The sequence below is a fragment of the Anopheles maculipalpis genome, chromosome 2RL, assembly GCF_943734695.1.
Source record: "Anopheles maculipalpis chromosome 2RL, idAnoMacuDA_375_x, whole genome shotgun sequence".
Classification (NCBI taxonomy): Eukaryota; Metazoa; Arthropoda; class Insecta; order Diptera; family Culicidae; genus Anopheles; species Anopheles maculipalpis.
In genome coordinates this window covers 43,457,444-43,474,370 of record NC_064871.1, presented here as the reverse complement: position 1 = coordinate 43,474,370, position 16,927 = coordinate 43,457,444, and the positions used below count along the sequence as shown (strand labels likewise).

The 16,927-nt window shown below is 42.7% G+C and overlaps 6 protein-coding genes across 7 annotated transcripts in view; 3 read left to right on the top strand and 3 right to left on the bottom strand.

Moving 5' to 3' along the window:
- The window catches only part of LOC126557814 (fumarate hydratase, mitochondrial-like), a 269,371-nt gene that overhangs the window by 167,523 nt on the left and 84,921 nt on the right, over nt 1-16,927 (top strand). The gene's annotated exons all lie outside the window — the stretch shown is intronic.
- Nucleotides 1-16,927, bottom strand: part of LOC126556895 (centromere protein J) — a 190,017-nt gene that overhangs the window by 148,240 nt on the left and 24,850 nt on the right. The gene's annotated exons all lie outside the window — the stretch shown is intronic.
- LOC126556580 (fatty acid synthase-like) overlaps nt 1-16,927 on the top strand; it is a 187,281-nt gene that overhangs the window by 154,166 nt on the left and 16,188 nt on the right. The window lies entirely within an intron of this gene.
- Nucleotides 1,489-10,844, bottom strand: LOC126556942 (zinc finger RNA-binding protein 2). Its single transcript, XM_050212517.1, has 8 exons — nt 10,598-10,844; nt 8,861-9,012; nt 6,806-8,659; nt 6,515-6,742; nt 3,673-3,782; nt 2,111-2,206; nt 1,687-2,038; nt 1,489-1,592 (listed from the first exon to the last, which is right to left on the bottom strand). The coding sequence occupies exons 1-8, from the start codon at nt 10,645-10,647 to the stop codon at nt 1,489-1,491; spliced, it is 2,946 nt and encodes a 981-aa protein (XP_050068474.1). The 5' UTR covers nt 10,648-10,844.
- LOC126558498 (malate dehydrogenase, mitochondrial) lies at nt 11,842-13,441 on the bottom strand. The gene is made up of 2 exons (XM_050214522.1): nt 13,235-13,441; nt 11,842-12,828 (listed from the first exon to the last, which is right to left on the bottom strand). Exons 1-2 carry the CDS (start codon nt 13,298-13,300, stop codon nt 11,881-11,883), a joined length of 1,014 nt encoding a protein of 337 aa, XP_050070479.1. The 5' UTR covers nt 13,301-13,441; the 3' UTR covers nt 11,842-11,880.
- On the top strand, nt 14,424-15,825 carry LOC126559084 (GTP-binding protein Rheb homolog). 2 transcript variants are annotated; one of them, XM_050215192.1, is made up of 5 exons: nt 14,424-14,484; nt 14,955-15,026; nt 15,111-15,318; nt 15,407-15,536; nt 15,609-15,822. In XM_050215192.1, the coding sequence occupies exons 1-5, from the start codon at nt 14,436-14,438 to the stop codon at nt 15,696-15,698; spliced, it is 549 nt and encodes a 182-aa protein (XP_050071149.1). In that variant the 5' UTR covers nt 14,424-14,435; the 3' UTR covers nt 15,699-15,822. The 2 variants fall into 2 exon arrangements, with proteins under 2 accessions (XP_050071149.1, XP_050071148.1); XM_050215191.1 differs by having other exon boundaries at nt 15,407-15,825.

Genomic DNA, 16,927 nt, shown 5'->3' with positions numbered 1-16,927 from the left:
GAATCACCTGTATCGAAAGTTAAGGTTTTTGCTGAAAAAAAGGGAAATACGATGCAAAGAAAAAATATCAACCGCACACATTTTAACAACAATAATAAATGTTGTATGAAAAAAATAATAAAAAAACACTGTAGCGTAAACACATCCCAACTTAAAACATCAGCAAATTCATAGAGATTCTCAGTTGTGATTGCACTACGTTAACGCTAACCTTTAGATGTAGGGAACTTGAGTTTCGATGAGGATTTTTCATAATTTACAAAACAAAAAATGACCCAGGCTGTTCTAACGGACTGAAAAAAGGAGACAAAATGCGATAAAAAGTATCTAGTTTTATGAAACGGAAAAAATCGACCATGACATGGGGAAATTCCTTCATTTCCTTGATTCTACAATGTGTTCATCTTCCTTAATTCTGTTTTTTTTTTAAGATGAATGGATGGAAAAAACGTTTTTAAAACTACTGACTAACAAACACGTTAAGAAAACGGGATAATTCGTTACTAATTCTAATCAAAATTCACCCACTACATGTTTCACCATCCTAGCCTTCATACTGAGCCTGAGTACTTGTTTTTCTTGCAGCTAAACACATGTCTTCTGTTACTTTCAAACTATCCCCGTAGTAGTGGTAAATTAATTAACAAGAATTTCATGATTTTGTTTTTTTTTTGTCTTCAAATACTTTTACGTTGCTATCATAGGTTCGTGCTAGCGTTAGTTTTCCAGCCTTGGATCTGGTAGTAGTTCTTTGAAAATGGCGTACCTTTCGAAGAATCTTCAATTCGTCAGTCCCCGTCCCATTGAGAATGCATAAGTTGCTTAAAAGATCATCGGGGCTTTTTCATTACTGTTAGATGAACTCCTCTTTACTTGCGCACATGCACTCTTTTGATGTAATAAATTAAAATTTAAACTTACGTTTATGTTAGAATATATTACTTCACCTCACTTACTTTTACCGCGTGCAAAAATGAGGATATTCGATTATCGTACATAACGATCGAGTTGCTTTATAAGTAGGAAAAAAAGCCGAAATGATCTTCAGCAAGCTTTATGGAGTTTACCATGGGGTAGTTCTTATCCATACCCAATGCCAGACGTTAAACGATAGCATGAAGTGACAAGAGGCATAGTTGCTAAAAGTAAAACATCCCTAATTAGAGAACCATGTTTTGGGTAGATACAACATGGCGAACAGTGCCTATAACTTCTTCTTCTTCTTGGCCTGCTCAGGATTGAGCACGTCGTGTCGACATGGTCTCCAATTAGTTTCCAGGAAACTCGTTCTAGGGCTGCAGTCCACGGCTGCATCCGATCTCCGAGTGCCTACAAATGTCCCCGTTAATACTAACTAAGCCGACTGACAACACATCCGTGACATAGCGGACAATATTACGGGCATACCCGAATGTGTTTGTGTCTTTCTACTTCAGTTGTAGTTGTTTAATAAAATCGTTACAATTGCAGTATACCTTCCCCTTGCCTTTACTTGGATGGTTCCATTTTTATCGCAGATGTGTTAGCCGAGCCAGACGCAATTGAATTCGAAGTAGCAGATTCTTCCTTCTTTACCATTTTGCAACCATCAGCTATTTGTTGTCGGATGGGAAAATGCATTTTTGATTAAAAAAAAAACGCACGAGTGCAGACGGAGAAAAGCAGCAGCATGGCGGACTGACTTACCTTCACTTTCGTTGCCTTCTGTGCCGGAACGTCGACGCTTGCGGTTGAAGCGCCAGTTGCGGCTTCCGGCAAACTTTGGTGGCGGGAGTGGCGAGATGCCGAGCACCTTATAAATCTGCCGGAACGCTATCCAGCGCATAAATGTCTGCGCAGAATTGGTAATATCCTCGCGCTGCTGCTTGCTTAGACCGGCAAGCGTGTCTTCCGGTTCCTTTTCGCATGGGTCCAACAATCCTGGACCGTTCAGCAGAATCGACGAAGATATCGCTTCCATGACCCGGCGTAAGCATTCGCCTGGAGTAAGAACTTCGCCTGCAGACGAGATAATCTTCTCCAGCAGCAACTCCATCGCCTGGGAAGAGGAGCAAGACAATGTAAAGTTTGTAATTTGCTGATGTGTAAAAAAATTGCATTCCTAACTTACCCATTGACTTATGTTACTCCAGACGGGTATCCGTTGGCACAGGTCGCGCATTATGCGCATAATCATCACGCACGATTGCAGTCCTGTTGCTCTAGCCTGTGTGCGTGTGCCCAATGCCGCCAACAGTGTAACGATGCGCGAGGAAGAGAAAGAAAAACTCAATTTACTTATTTTTCCCCGGAACACTTAATCTTCGTAGTAGAGTTCATCAGCTAGAGAGCACAATATTTCTTCGCTGATTGAAGCACGACTCTTCGGTAAGATATTACCCTCTCGGGCCAAAAAAGCATACGACAGGGAGCGAATGCATCTTTAAACTATACAATAATTTACAAAAATGTAAAACACACACACACACACACACATACGTATAACTCATTAAAGTAGTGCAATTTCAAGAAGTAAATGAATAATATGCAAACGACTGACTTACTTATCATTATGTTTAAATTTCTCTTATCTTCTATCTTGCTATTTCTCTCTCTCTCTCTCTCTCTCTCTCTCTCTCTCTCTCTCTCTGCTTCCGTTAGAGCGAAAAGTAATTGTTTTTACACAACATGAAATGAAATAAGAAATCTTACTAGGTAACAAAAAAACTACAAAACTACACTAAACTTAATATTACATAGTTCAACCATCCTACAGGCTAACTTTTCCATAGCTGATGGCATTTGGCACGAACTGGATCAGTTAATATTAGGTTAGTTCACTGTTACATTATAAATATCATGATCTTCATATCTATCAAAGTTAAGTAGCTATCTGTAATTTTGCAATCGTACGCCTTAACTGTTCTTCTTACAATTTGTGGCGTGCCCTTCGGTCCATTTAAAACTGTTCCATTCAACCGAATACCATCAAACTAGACAGCTTTTTTCCATTGGTTGTTGGTATGATGTTAATAGTATTCTTCTCTCCTCTCCTCGGAACTTCATACTACAGTTTTAGGTTTGGAACTATTTTCTTTTTAAATTGGTAATTACGGAACTATGAATTGTGCGATGTGGACAGTAAACATACAAAAAAATTCCTTTTTCTTTAACACTGCATGAAAGCTAAAAAAAAACAAAATTACAATATTCCGAAACCGCTTTCTTCCTACGCTCTTCGTCACTATACAACGACAAATAGTAATTACTTTTAATGTTGGCACAATATATCAAGATAATATGCATTTCTATATGCTACACATTATAATGTTTCTGCAATTTTAAATAAAACAAAAACCATTCGCCAAACCGACCCTCATTTTCCATAATTATAACGGAGTAGAAAAAACTAAAAATGAAGATAACACACATACACTACCCAGTAGAGCGTTGCGTTCCCTTCTCTTACGGCTTTTCTTCATTTTTCTTAAAGAATTTTATAAAACAATAAGTAAATCAAAAATGGTAGTACGGCGGTAAGCCGTAATATTAAACTATATATCAAGAAAATTAAAAACTTAATTATGTAGTCAGGTAGGTTGGTAGGTAGTAGGTATGCGTTGATTTAAAAATAGTTATTAAGTAGTAAAAACGAAAAGATAAGGAAGAATTTGGAGAAAAAAATACACAAACCTGGAACCATTTTGCATGACGCAGTGCAGCTAGTGCCTGCAGGCAGGGCTCGCGTGGCAGCAGATCTTCGGTATTCTGAGCAGCCGCCTGCTCCGCTGAAGTTGCATTAGCTTCATTTGCATTTTCATGGTTTGGGTGTTTTTTTTTTCGTATGGTCATTTTGTTGTTTTTTATGTTTGTTTACATGCGTATTTTTCAGACGCATTTTCAATTCAATATTGCAACATGCAGAAGGCACAGGAACAGTAATGCGCGTTTGTCGTTTTTTATATCGTTTTCATATTTTTTCGTTGGCAGTTTTTGGTTGATAAGTTTGTGTTATTTTTATCCCATTTTTGTGTTTTTTTAAATAGTTTTCCCCAGGTATTGGTTGGGAGTTTTTTCGTTGGTTTTTGTTTTCGTTTTTTTAATTTATTGTTCGACGACAAAACACGTTCGAGTGCAAAATCACGGATGTAGAGATGGGAGGGCACGGATGTTGTGTTTGCATTCGATTCGTTTTTTGTTTTCGTTTGCATTATGCATTACAATGCGCACGCAGAAGAGCAGTAGTAGCAGTAGTAGTAGTAATAGTAGTAGGTAGGAGTAGTAGTAGTTACGTTTTCGTTTTAACATATAAAATGAAGAAAAGAGAAAAGAATTATTTTAGACAGGGTGTTTGACCATACTGTTTTTTTTTTGTTTTTGTTGATTTCTGTATATAAGACATATTCATCTAACGTTGCTTTTTGATAAGTTATTGCTTGTACATAAAGGAAATATGAAATCTATTAGAATTGGTTATTCTACTAGATCCCTTCATAAGCCATAACATGAGGAGCAAGCCAGAAAGAGCTGACACGTATTGTACTCTACTCCACAAGAACTATCAATTGTACGCCTCGTTATGGCAACAAAGTACAAAAGGTAACAACATTTTGGGGCTTCTTTTAAAAACTTTTCATTGCTTGGGTCGAAAGAGCGCCGCTGTTTAAATAGCTCAGAAAGGAAATACTGGAGCAAACGTTTTGCGCTACAAAATCCTTGACAATGATGCCTTTTCCTTCCTTTCTGTGTTTGGTCCGAACCGATGGCACGGCCGATGGTCAAAAATCCTGTTTTTAGAAGTAGTTTTATTGTTATGTTTTGGATGATAGTTCTTCTTCAACTTTTCTTTATTTTTCTGTTAGGAGGTGGGGACTGTCAGGCCAGATATTATAGAGAATCTGACAGACGATGACCAACTAACACGACGTTTGACTGCAACAGTCAACATACATCTCAATATATATTCAAACCCGAAAGGTCTTAAAAAAGGGTACCATTCTGGGTACAGCCGTCACTTGCAGCAATAGTGCCGTGTCAGTTTGTGTCACTATCAGCCAGATTCGGAACTACTACTAACAAAATCACAGGCCTTATTAGCAGCAATCTTCTTAGACTATCATTTCTAAAGCTTCTCCTTAGGAAATTCATTCCACATTTGGTGACGACATGTCCAAAAATATAATCATTGCATAAGGGAGAAAATTATGCTCTCGGCGTAGTCGTGTGACTGTGAGCAGTGAAGCAAAGTATCAAGTTCGGTCAAACAATAGCGAAATGAACCGAAACACATGTTCATGTCAATGTTCATTCCTTCCGTAATATACTTGCTTTACGCTTCGTTTCCTCATTCAACAAAAAGAGGAAATACACACAAACAAACACACATGCTATAAACAGATCTTGTTTCACACCATCTTTGAAGCTCGATAACTACGGCAGAAAGCTAAACATGTTAAAAGTTTTGTAATACATAAATATGTATACAGTAGTATATATATATATATATATATATATATATATATATATATATATATATATATATAATATATATATATATATATATATATATATATATATATATATATATATATATATATATATATATATATATATATATATATATATATATATATATATAAGACATAGACATTCGGCAAGACAGATTCGGGATGAAAAAACCAACACAAAAACACGAGCTTCAGTAGATAGTGATCAAACATAATTACAGTGTGCAGAATTCGTCCCTACAAAGGATACAAGAATTGCGCATAAACACACATTAAACGAAACATTCAACATTGCACAATTTTTCCACTCTCGCTCTTACTTCGGCTGAGAATTGATTCTATTATCCTACTGTGGCTATCAGTTGAGTCAATCGACAATAGAAAAACTAAGTGAAGGGTATGGCAAACGTACTTAATGTCAGTGAAATGAATGAACCCCAAAAAGATCTTCGCTGCAACAATATAACCAAGGGGGAAATAGACACAATAGGATTGCAGATAGTAAAATTAATGTAAATGGTGATGGGTTTGTGAAGGACAGGGTATTTTCCCCATTCCCCATCAATAGGAAAGACGCTGTCAGCTGACAATAATCCATTTAACAGTTTTCCCGTTGTTCCGATGTTAATTGAAGTTCTAAGACGATCGAAGAACAAATTCGAACTGATATTGGTTCAATTCATAGAGTTCAAAAACATCACAAGTTGTAAGAATGTTTAGAATATGTCTTCAATAATATGATTATTGAAACGTTCCGACAGTTAGCTACTTAAGCACGATTGTGTGAGTGCAATGTCATGTTATGCACTTCAATTCAATATCAATGTTATCAAAAGCCGGTTAAAATAGTGTGAATACACTTCAAAATCACACCAGATATTCAAAATCCAACGATAACATTTTACAGGGAAAAAACTTGACAAGATGGTCATTCACGTTATAGTGCAAAAAAATGAAACCACAAGGAATTCAACGAGAACGGAAGGAATGGAAGAACACTAACGACGCTTTAAACAGTTCGAACTTACCTTCACGCAGCAACGGAGAGGTGAGTGATATTTTCACTGTAATCGTACCATCGGTAACGAGTACAGCCCCTTCGACCGGAGCCATCGTAACCGTGTAACGATGATCTTCGGCTATTTTCTTCAGCTGTATGGGCAGTTCTGTTGCAACCCGTTTCAATAGTGATGTGGTCGGTTTTTCTGCACAAAGTACTACCAGCTGGACACAGTTGTCACCATGTAGCAACAGACCTGGAGGAAACGGCAAAAACGTTATAGATGGATGATGCATTTCTTGCTCCAACACAAACCTACCTTTAGCCAACAAACCCACACGCATTACTCCTTTCAACAGCCGGATCGTGGTTCCTTCCGTTTCTTTGTGGAAGGAAATCATCTGATTAGCTTGGTTCGCTTTTCCACCACCACCAGCAGACGTTGTAGGTTGCTGCGATTGAATTTCCTGTTCCTTCGGTTGATCGTTCGTTGGCTCCGTTGGCGGATCGCTGGAGTTGGCCGTAGTAGCTGCGGACGATGTCGATGCTACTGGCGGAACAGTAGACGCTCCACCACCTCCAGAGGTCATCACATCCGATACCAATTTGAGGGCACGCTCCGTGTGCGAAACAATGCGCTGAATGGTTTGCAATTCCTCTTCCTTCGGATAAATTTCAGCATGGCGCGCAACAACATGCCGATCGTCGGATGATTCCGGGCGCCGTCCAGGCAGCATGCCAAAGAACGGATGTCGCCCGAACGTTCGCATACCGTGATCTTCTTCCATCTCGGCATCAGCCATTCGGCGCCGATTCCAGAACTCCTCCTGCATAGCCTGCCGATGGGCACGAGCCTCCGCAATCTTCTTCTGCTTCACCGTCGGCTTTATATCTACCACCAGGTCTGGCTGCACCTTTTTCTTGTACTGCAACCGGTGGCGCCGTCCCTTCATGTGCATTTCTTTTGCGTTTGGATCGTTAAACTTACACTCACACAGCTTACAGCTGAAGCTAACCAACTTTCCGTCGTCATCCTTGATTTCTTCGATAAATTCACTACCCACCGGGCGGACGGATTCTTCCGCCAATTCTACCGCACTCTTACCGACGGCAGTAGCAGCATTGCCTACACCGCTTGCCCCACCTCCCGTGTCCGATGAATCAGCTGTACCGCCGCTACCACCACCATCCTTTTTTTCTCCGTCCACGTTCGGTGTCGGGTCACATGCCGGAATGGGCTTACCCAGTCGGGTGTGCAGATTTACGACCTTCTGATGCTTGGCACCACGCACATGTGCCGCATAAGCATCATTTCCAGTGCACGTAACACCGCACAGCTCGCAATGCAAGCTGTTAGGTGGCCGGGCAGACGCATTACCACCGGGTTCAGACGCTTGTTTCAGCAGCAGCTCACGCTTCTTGTGTTTCTGACCTTCCAGATGCTCGCGATAGGTTTGCGGTCCAGCGCAGCTAATTTTACACACATCACAGTAGTGTATCAGCAGTGGTTTCGGTGCTGGTTTGCGTGCCTTGTAAGGTGCGTTCCCATGCCCACCGTGTCCGTGCATACCCTTAGGACTTTTGTAGTTTTGCCACGGTCCGCCTGTTGGACCACTTGTGATAACGGCCGGTCCACCGGGTCCCGGGGCGGCCGTCATCACGCCACCGGCAGCACCACCAGCACCGGGAACATTACCAGGCGCTTTCGTGTTTGGCGGCGGTGGTTGCTGCTGTTGCGCGACGTACATGGTCGCGGCACCGTACAGTGTAGCGTCGTAGCTTGGATAGGTGGCGGAATTATTCGGCACCACGGAACCAGCAACGGTAGCCGATTTGGGCGTCGAATGCACCGTAGTAACGGTCTGGGAATAGCCAGTCGTTTGCGTTGGCACGTAGCCCTGAGGTTGCGGTGCCACCGATTGTTGCTGCGTCGTTTGATATTGAGGAGCTGCCGCCTTTGCCGGCTGTATGGTGGCCCGGGTGGGTTGCGGAGCATATGCAGTCGGTTGGGCCGGCTGAAATCCGGTGATCACCTTTGGTGTCGTGTCGTACGCGGTCGGTGCAGTGTAGCCGGCCGTTGCACCCGCCGCCTGCTGGTAGTATGTTTTCGAGGTATCGTACGTCTGCGTCGTACGCCCGTACCCGTAATCGTATGTTGCTGCCGTTGCCGTGGCTACGAACGAAAAAGGTTAAATCAGTACACACATTTGCCCCAGTTGAGCGCTCATCTAAAGCTAGGGTCGTACTGGTCAGTCGTATGATTTTAGGTCGTACGATTATTTCAAATTTTACCAAAATCAGTCAAATCCCATTCAAGATTGTATGACCAAAAATAGTACGATTTAGCAGTGATTCCAGCCTACTTAATACTTACTCGCGTATGTTCCCGGTGTTGCCGTGGGCTGGTACGCTTGATCGTAGCCTGCCGGTCGAGCCGTTCCGTAAGTACCTGCGGCTGGTGTTGGTGCTGGTGCTACTGCATATCCCGTCTGCGTTGTTGGATAACCCGTCCCAGTGGCCGTTGTACTGTAATATGAAAGTAACCATCACATCTTTTATGGTGAACCGTTCCAAATATCTATTACAACAAATGCGAGATGAAAGCTTAGTTTGTCACCGTTTCTTGACAAAGACACCCCGACTTGGTAAAATTCACGAGAGGAGACACACTAAGGACACTTCGAAGACACAAGAAGAGTGCACGCTATTGTTCGCACCACTTGATAATGGAAACTGTCTGTGGTTCAGAATGTACACCGTGTGACAAGCGAAACCCTAGGCCAACAGCCGGGTCGTTTCTCGACACCCAAAGAAAAACAAGCGAAAAAAGGTCTACTCTTTTGCATGACCAGATTGTAGTACTCTTTCGGAATGCAAAATGCGCAACCAACACCTAGGCATTGTGTCCTGGAATGAGAACAAGGATACCCCCCCCCAGACACACTAACACCCACTTCTCCCAGGCGTTCGTGTATGTATGGTATGCTTCACCCATTGCTTAATCACGATTGCTCAGCAACCCACCCTAGCGCTACTTGGACCACTACCCTTCGAGGGTTTCGCGATTATCATCGATTTTCGAGCACACACACAACACTTTCTCGCACCGGAAGTCCGTCCCCATCTGAGACACGGTAGTGCTCACGGATATCGCACCCGATATTTGCTGCCAGACGACGACGATGCTCTTGTTCTCTGCCTACTTGTTCTCCGTTGTGTGTGTGTGCTGCGCTCGATGCACTCGATGCCGTTTCAATGTATTTCGGCTCCACTCCGTTTGCACTATGCACGAAGGAATATTTTCCTATGATACACCAACACACTAGCCACCAGTATTCATAGCCACCGCCGATCTTAGGCACGCTACCACATCGTGTTAATTTGTTTGATCATTGGTAGGGTTTCCTGCTTTCCAGAACACGGGGCACTACGAATCGGTGAACGATTGCACAGCTCTCTGTGCCGATATTTTTTAATTATGCAACAAAGAGCGTTTAAAATATACTTTGACAAATGCACACACGCACACACAAAAACATACACTGCACACTTTTGTTGAGAGACGATGCGATGGCATGGCCGATAGGAAAAGCGAAATTCGTCATGTCAGCCGCCGCGAAGTCCCGTCGAAAAAATCCCGGACCTGCACGCTCGTGAACACGCCAAACGGCAAACAATTTGCCACCAATGGCCGTCCAAAGGTAAATCTATTTTCTTCTCTGCGCACTGCATACACACACAAACCCACGGAGCAAGAAGCAACTACACCTGTTTGCACATTCATCTCTAGTTTTGTCTGGAGAAGTTTGGCATTCGAACGACACACATCAGGCGACAATATCACCATACAGGGAGCAAAGCATAGTACTATAAACTACCAACACAAAATCACGGAATAATAAAAATGATCTCATCTACACCTGCGGATGTTGGTGTTACTTGTCCCCGGTGTTCCTGTGAACCATGGGGAATGCCGGCATTTGTTTTATCACAATAGCACTGTTTCCCTACCGAGGCATAGCATAGCATTCACTTAGCGAAACCAACAATCTCGCAATATGTTTTCGATTGCGCTCACCCTCTGAAGCGAAAACGCAAATTTTTCACTTACCCATACTGTGTGGCTCCGTGTGGAAATCCAAAGTAGTTATTGGTGGCCATACTTTTCGGATGACGGTGTGCTTATGGCGTGAAAACGAGATTTGCTACCACTTCTTCTTCTTCGTAAGCGTCTTGGCCTGCGTGACGATTTTTCTCCGGCAGCAAGAAACTGACTCGAAGAGAACGAAGATGGCAACCAAATCTTCCCTGAGGTTTTCCGCTTTCCACGAAGTGCACTAAATGAACACTCGTTACCAAGTATTTGCACGAAGTCGGATTAACGTTGGGCCATCGATTCCGGTACGTTTTCCGTAAGTTTTCGGCCGATTCTATACGGTATTTCACGATATTTTTTCGCCCCTGTTTCCTACTAGCCGCACTGTGAGTATGGGAGCTGCGCAGCTGTGTGCGAGAGAGAGCTTTGACAGATGATGAGTTTTTTTTGTTCAAACAATTCGAGCACTCACATTTTCTTCGTGTTCACGCTCCTCAGTAGGCACTTGCTTGAAAAGTGGTAGATGCTGCTCATAAAAAAGTTAAATTTTCATGATTTTTGCATCGGCGGTTCAATTGGATGGGTTAAATCGTCTGTTTTTGCACGTTTATCTCTTGTTTTTGCCCTTTTGCTGAGGTTTCTTATTGAACTTCTAATATATTTGCTCGACCATCCTTTTGACCTAATTTACCAGATCTTTAGGAACATGATCGTCCCATTTCGGCGTTTTGCTTGCACTAGCCAAGCGATTAACACTATTTCCGCTCTAGAACTGACCGTAGGGCAAGGTCATTGCGATAGTTTACATCACATTGACCCATCTTGGCATCTTTACAAACATCTCATGCACAAGGGAAGCTTGATTGTTGATCGCAAGAACACGCAACCGATTGGTCTTACTTTTCCGGATTCAACCTATAATGTTCAGTATAAACAATAATCGAACATTCCTAATTAAGTGTGCTAATTTGTACCAAATAAATTACGCTTTATTTCGTATCGTCATCTCGTTGTCTCTACACACATTATGGCAGATGCGTCGTTGGTGGACTGATTTGAATTACACTCTTCGTCCAGTGTCGCTCTAACGAGAATTCATGCTGGCCACAGTATTTTATGTTCACGTGAGGCTTTTGTGTTTTTTTGTCCAGTGTTTTGGGGGTTTGCTTGTAGCTACAAAAACTAAGAAAAACTTTGGTTCTAGTTGGATTGAGTTCAAATTGAAAAACAAAAAGAAAATGCTCTACAAGAACCGATTGACGTAGCTAGCACATTTGACGCGTTTTCCATGAATGAATTTAGTTCTTCTTAACGAAATCCTCTCCCTTCTGGATGTTCTTCTTCAGCTCTGGGATAGCCTTCTTAAGCAGCTCCTGCTCGAACGCATTCAGCTTCGGCAGGCCCAAGTTCTTCTCCAGCCCATTCTTTCCGAGCAACAGTGGAGTCGCAAAGTACTTAGACTCAGTCACATCCGATCGAACGTACGCACACTCGATGACGTTCTGTTCGCCGTTCATTGCACGTGCAAGCGCGAGCGCAAACCGAGCACCAGCATATGCCATCGAAAGCGTGGCCGATCCAGCACCGGCCTTTGCCTTTACCACCTCCGTGCCTGCCTCTTGAATGCGTTCCGTGAGGGCGGTGATTTTGTCCTGTGGAAAGTTCACCCCGGGTTTTGTCTGTGACAGCACCGGGATGATCGTAACACCCGAATGTCCTCCGATAACGGGAACGTTCATCTTTTGCGGGTCAACACCGGCCGCTTCACCAACGAATGTGTTCGCACGTACAATATCCAGCGTGGAGACACCGAAAACACGGCGTGGGTCTAGCACCCCGGCTTTTTCCAGTGTATCGCAGGCAATCGGAACAGTCGAATTGACCGGGTTGGAGATGATACCGATGAGCGCTTTCGGGCATGCCTTGGCGCAACCAGCAGCCAGATCGCGTACAATCGAAGCATTTGTGTTGAACAGATCGTCACGGGTCATGCCGGGCTTGCGAGGCACACCGGCCGGAATGATGACGATGTCGGCACCCTTCAGAGCCTTCTCCAGATTTTCCGGTCCATTGTATCCAGTCACCTTCGACTGGGTTTCGATGTGCGACAAATCCGCAGCAACACCAGGTGTGTGGACAATATCGTACAGCGACAGTTCCGTCACCAGTGGGCTGTTCTTCAGTAGCAGCGACAGAGGCTGTCCAATACCGCCCGATGCTCCACACACAGCTACCTTAACATTGTTCTGTAAGCAAAAAAAAAAGAAACACAATCAAAGCTCTAACCATACCCGTATCCGTATCGCTTATCTCTTATCGAGATTTCCTTAAATAACAGCTAGTTCACACTACCCATGAACAAAAAAACCTTTTTTTGTATTACCACTCCATCATCATATTACGTAAACACATTTGCCTTCCCGTCGTAGCCTACTACCTAGCGTAAAACAGTTGGCAAATTCTTTTCTCATTTCTCTACGCGCAAAATCCACACACACTCGTACACACATTCACATGGTTCTTGTCATGAATGCCTTGAGAAGGTCGCGATTATGTCAAGGCGCGGAAATCAGTAAGAAAGGTCACCTTTCGTGCATTTTCCAGTGTATTTCGTCACGATTTTTTTCACGGCGTCTAGAGCATTTAGCTTACCTGGCTCGAGGTGGAGAAATTCTTCGCACCCTGGCAGGCGGCAGTTTTCACGGCACGGGCAAACATCTCTTCACGATTGGCGGCGGCAAGTAGGATGATCGGCTTGGCTGGCAGGCTCTGCGAGATTAAGCTGCGGGCTGATGATTCGGAACTGGTCCACTGGCAACCTGCTACGCGTTGATAGAACGATTTTCGCCTACGGTTGATGGTGACGGGATGCGCAAGTGCTGGTATGCGGAAGCCAGCCGTTTAATGTCAAATCGGACGGATCTAGAAGAAAATAGTTTGAATTGACAGCTGACAGTGGGTGGTATCTGTTTGTTCGGAAGAAAAAATTAAAAATGCATAATCAATCGTTCATTTGTTTGCGTATAAATATGTATCATAAAAATGCGCGTAAATTCCTGCAATTTTTAAGGAAAGAATTAAACAAAACAGCATTGAATACTTTATCTTTTTCTTCTGTAACTTCAGGTTGGCAACACTGGTATCAAAATACGCACCCACTCGCCCACTGTCTTTTCAAACAGACATACATACACACATAAACGCGTGCCATGATCCAATACAAAATCAGTCGTACTTTGAATTGCCTCTTGCCGTGACACTGATAAATCAGCCATCTTCCGTGAATAATTTTGCTCATTTTCGTGCACATCAAACCAGCAAAAAACGAAAAACACGCGCAGAAGCATTTTCTCTTCGCGGTTGTGCTGTTCAGATTGATATCGTACAATTCCGTACCTGCGTATCGAAAACGCCACAAGAAATCAGCTGGGTGCCAATCCCTTTGTTGGCTTGATATTTTAACTGCTGTAGAGAGAGAGAGAAACGAAAGTGAAGTTGCTGTTACTGCTGCTGGCTGTGGGCTTCGTGCGGAAAAATCGTACCTGATCCTCGTATACATCCTCGCCCATATCTAGTGCCACTTGTTCCGTTGGCCGCTTTCCACAAGGGGACACATAGCGATCCGTGGTGATACAGCTAACTTCTAACTCGTGATCCCGCTAAACCTGTTCGAAGTGCAGTTGCCTTCCGTGTTACGATTATTGCGTTGCATGTTTTAGTCGCGTGCAGCTATTCTATCGAGTGCTTTCTTCAGCAAAGCAAATACGGACACCCGTTTCAGTGAGAGTGGACACACGACAAGGGTACCGGATTAGATAGAGCTGAAAGAAGCCAACCATAAAACTCAATCATCATGACGTACAAGCAGCGAAATTTGGCTATGATGGGCTACCGTTCCGTAGGTAGGTAACATAGTGTCCAATAACATCTCTTTATCTTGCCTATTACGCAGATGACGTACAGCGAGGTCAAAAGATTTACTCGCAAAGGATTCGCACCAAACACACTAAAAGCTCTCAAAGAATTCGTTGAGTGCATAACGATCGAGTGATTTGCTTTGGCGGAAGTTACAGTCTCGCATTGCAAACAAGCACGCCCTCACTTCTAGCGCCGGCTTTTTGTCGCCAGCGCTAACCGAAAGTGTAAGAGAGAAGTACGTCATCATGACCGAGCGTGACATTTATCAATGAAAAGTACAAGACGATCTAATTACCTACATTTAATGTGTGGTATCCTTAGGATCATGAATCATCATCGGTCGTGGATTGATGGTGTTTCGTGCATATGATTTAGCCAAATTAACAACCAGTACCAGTGTGATAGAATGACTATTTTTCATTGCCTTTTTCTTTTGTTTTCTCAATCATTCTAGGAAAATCATCCCTCAGCATACAGTTCGTTGAAGGACAGTTTGTTGATTCGTACGATCCTACCATTGAAAATAGTAAGTTGGTCCTGTTGGGCACCGTTTCATATCCCCCGGTCATGAAAACAGATTTTGAATCATTTTCCTTCTTCCTCCATCAAGCTTTTACGAAAAAGACCCGCATCAACCAAACAGACTACGAGATTCGATTGGTTGACACGGCCGGACAGGATGAGTACAGCATTTTTCCCGCACAGTACAGTATGGATTTTCATGGTTACGTGCTGGTCTACTCGATCACTAGCCAGCGGTCGTTCGAGGTGATAAAGATCATCTACGAAAAGCTGCTCGACATGATGGGAAAAGCATAGTAAGTAGACTTTCAACGAACGGAGCGAGAGTTGTAGCCAAATGTGCTCCAAGAGACTTCAACTAACCTTTGGGTCCCGTTGTTCTAGTGTTCCGGTTGTGCTAGTGGGCAACAAAACAGATCTACATCAGGAACGTGCCGTGCCTATGGAAGAAGGACGAAAGCTGGCCGATTCGTGGAAGGCACAGTTTTTGGAAACTTCTGCTAAACAAAATGAGGTAGCTAAAAATGAGCCAATGCGCCAGGAACCGTTTACAACACCTTTTTCCTTATTACTCCTTCTTGTGCAGTCCGTGAACGATGTATTCTCCCTGCTGATTGCACAGATAGAACGTGATAATGGCAATACGAGTGAGAAGAGTAGCTGTACCATCTCCTGAACAGCTCTACGGAAGAATGGTCTCAGGTGTTACGCATATACCCCCGGTGGTAATGGTAAACGTCGAACTTACCTTACCCACCTTCAGCAACTGTAAACTGTAAGTGTAGAGTACCAATTAGTGGCGGCATCGTGTAACGTTGGCAAGTGGCCGCCTTTCCGTCAGGAGATGAAGTTTGTTGTTTTTTTTTTTAATTTACCACATTACAATCGTTTAAACACAAAAGACGTGGAGTAAGTCTCTTTTTGTTTTCAACCTTACATCAACAACTTAAAGGAATGTATAGCTAGTGTGGGTCTTTAAATATGTAAAATGATTTAAAAGCAAAATAAGAAAAAAAACAAATATGAAACGCACAGATTTGATTCATCATCTGCTCTTTTACCGGTAAAAATGAACGCCGGGCCAGCATCATGCAATTCATGCCCTCCGAAGTTTTATTCAGTTACCCCACTCGATAAGCTTTTGCCGCCTATTCATACGTGTTCATCATTATGCTCAAATATTATAAAGATCGATATCTTTGAGTCCTGAGAAAATTGAATTCACGATTAAATTGACAGGAAAGCAGGAACTATATATCACGTGATCCCAATTGATGGCGATAAACCCTGTTTTGAATGGGAGTATTAGGAAATGATTCCTAATGGAAAGTGAAACGATCTGAAAACGGGCAGACATTGGATTTGAATAAATGACTTTTCCGTTTTCCTATTGCACTGATAAATGTACCGACAATATCAGAAGCAGACACTATTTCTATAGCTTTGCAAACACGTTTTATTATTCTTTTCGGTGCGGTAAATCAGTGCGAAACTCTGCTATTACTAGCAGGGAAGAGCAATCTGCAGCAAATTGCAGCAATAAAAACTCTTAAAAAAATGTTTTTTTTCTTCAAGACATTTATACACCATTAGATATACTTATACAAAAAAAAAGCATACTGGGATCGTGGGATGAACATTGAAGGGGGAACTGTTTCCTTTTCTTTTGTCTAACTTCACTTCACTTGAAAATATTATTCTTTAATACATATTATCGATCAATTTGAACAACAAGATTTAAGCAGACCAGGCAAGCAGGGCGGGTTACGACGTGGGACAAAGAGAAAATATTGCTGGAGAAAAATGTGTTCATTTTACTATTTTTTGAACGATCAGTTGAAAAAGAATTTCCTCGAGAAAACAAAAAAAAAATCAGGTAAATGGATCGGTCAACCGATCGCGGCG

Bases quoted from the DNA above. Each gene is read 5' to 3' on its own strand.
- LOC126559084 (XM_050215191.1), top strand. From the start codon at position 14,436: ATGACGTACAAGCAGCGAAATTTGGCTATGATGGGCTACCGTTCCGTA. The intron at 14,485-14,954 runs GTAGGTAACATA...CAATCATTCTAG, and splicing joins GATGGGCTACCGTTCCGTAG to GAAAATCATCCCTCAGCATA. The intron at 15,027-15,110 runs GTAAGTTGGTCC...TCCTCCATCAAG, and splicing joins CGATCCTACCATTGAAAATA to CTTTTACGAAAAAGACCCGC.
- LOC126556942 (XM_050212517.1), bottom strand. From the start codon at position 10,647: ATGGCCACCAATAACTACTTTGGATTTCCACACGGAGCCACACAGTAT. The intron at 3,783-6,514 runs GTAAGTTCGAAC...ATGCAAATGAAG, and splicing joins CTCTCCGTTGCTGCGTGAAG to CTAATGCAACTTCAGCGGAG. The intron at 2,039-2,110 runs GTAAGTTAGGAA...TCCTCTTCCCAG, and splicing joins GGAGTAACATAAGTCAATGG to GCGATGGAGTTGCTGCTGGA.
- LOC126558498 (XM_050214522.1), bottom strand. From the start codon at position 13,300: ATGTTTGCCCGTGCCGTGAAAACTGCCGCCTGCCAGGGTGCGAAGAAT. The intron at 12,829-13,234 runs GTAAGCTAAATG...TTTTGCTTACAG, and splicing joins ATTTCTCCACCTCGAGCCAG to AACAATGTTAAGGTAGCTGT.